The sequence below is a fragment of the Lepidothrix coronata genome, unplaced genomic scaffold, assembly GCF_001604755.1.
Source record: "Lepidothrix coronata isolate B3197 unplaced genomic scaffold, Lepidothrix_coronata-1.0 Scaffold635, whole genome shotgun sequence".
NCBI classification, from domain to species: Eukaryota; Metazoa; Chordata; class Aves; order Passeriformes; family Pipridae; genus Lepidothrix; species Lepidothrix coronata.
The window spans coordinates 763-2,052 of NW_016690815.1; the positions used below are offsets into that span (position 1 = coordinate 763).

General features: G+C 68.0%; 1 protein-coding gene across 1 annotated transcript in view; it reads left to right on the forward strand.

Annotated features, from left to right (window-relative positions):
- Positions 1-226: 226 nt before the first annotated feature.
- LOC108510311 (nck-associated protein 1-like) overlaps positions 227-1,290 on the forward strand; it is a gene marked incomplete at both ends in the record, with an annotated part of 13,257 nt that continues 12,193 nt past the window's right edge. The window contains 2 exons of the mRNA XM_017839980.1: positions 227-317; positions 738-875. Of these exons, the coding sequence (XP_017695469.1) occupies positions 227-317; positions 738-875 (229 nt within the window). The remainder of the gene's footprint in view (positions 318-737; positions 876-1,290) is intronic.

Consider the following 1,290-nt stretch of genomic DNA (forward strand, 5'->3'; position numbering starts at 1 on the left):
GGGTGTCCCCCACCCTCGGGGGTGTCCCCAGGGGTGTCCCCAAGCCCGGGGGTGTCCCCAGGGGTGTCCCCCGGGATGTCCCCAATGCGGTGTCCCCATCCCTATGTCCCCACCCCAGTGTCCCCAAGCCCGGGGGTGTCCCCGGGGGTGTCCCCGGGGGTGTCCCCAAGCCCCAGGGTGTCCCCCGGGCTGTCCCCGGGGTGTCCCCATCGCGGTGTCCCCGCAGCGACCCCGGGTTCCCGCGCCTGGGGCAGATGGTTCTGGAGTACGAGCACCCCCTCAAGAAGCTGCTGGAGGAGTTCGGGCCCCACACCAAGGTGGGAAGGGGGGGGGTCCCCGCGGCCCCCCCGGGGGGGTCACAACCTAAGGGTGCACCCCCCAAACCCGCAGGAGACCCTCCCAATGCCCAGGGATCCCCAAAAACCACTGTCCCCATGTCTGTCCCTGTCCCCATGTCTGTCCCTGTCCCCATGTCTGTCCCTGTCTCCAGGCCGTGTCCCCATGTCTGTCCCTGTCCCCAGGCTGTGTCACTGTCCCCATGTCTGTCCCTGTCCCCAGGCCGTGTCCCCATGTCTGTCCCTNTGTCCCCATGTCTGTCCCTGTCCCCAGGCCGTGTCCCCATGTCTGTCACTGTCCCCACTGTCCCCATGTCTGTCCGTGTCCCCAGGCCATGAGCAGTGCCCTCCTGTCCCTGCTCTGTCCCCAGGCCGTGTCCCCATGTCTGTCCGTGTCCCCAGGCCGTGAGCAGCGCCCTCCTGTCCCTGCGCTGCCTGTTCATGAGGAGGAACCTCGACGCGGAGCAGTGGAGGAAGGAGCAGCTCCTGAGCCTGCTGGGGACAGCGGGGGACATGCTGAGCCCTGCCACCTCCGACAGCGTGAGTGACACCTGGGGACACCTGGGGACACCTAGGGACAGGGGACACACACCTGGGGACACCTGGGGACACCTGGGGACACCCACCTGGGGACAGTGACACAGGGGACATGCTGAGCCCGACCACCTCCGACAGCGTGAGTGACACCTGGGGACACCTGGGGACAGCTGGGGACACCTGGGGACAGGGGACACACACCTGGGGACAGTGACACAGGGGACATGCTGAGCCCTGCCACCTCTGACAGTGTGAGTGACACCTGGGGACACCTGGGGACAGCTGGGGACACCTGGGGACAGGGGACACACACCTGGGGACACCTGGGGACACCTGGGGACACCTGGGGACACCTGGGGACAGGGGACACACACCTGGGGACACCTGGGGACACCTGGGGACACCTGGGGACACCTGG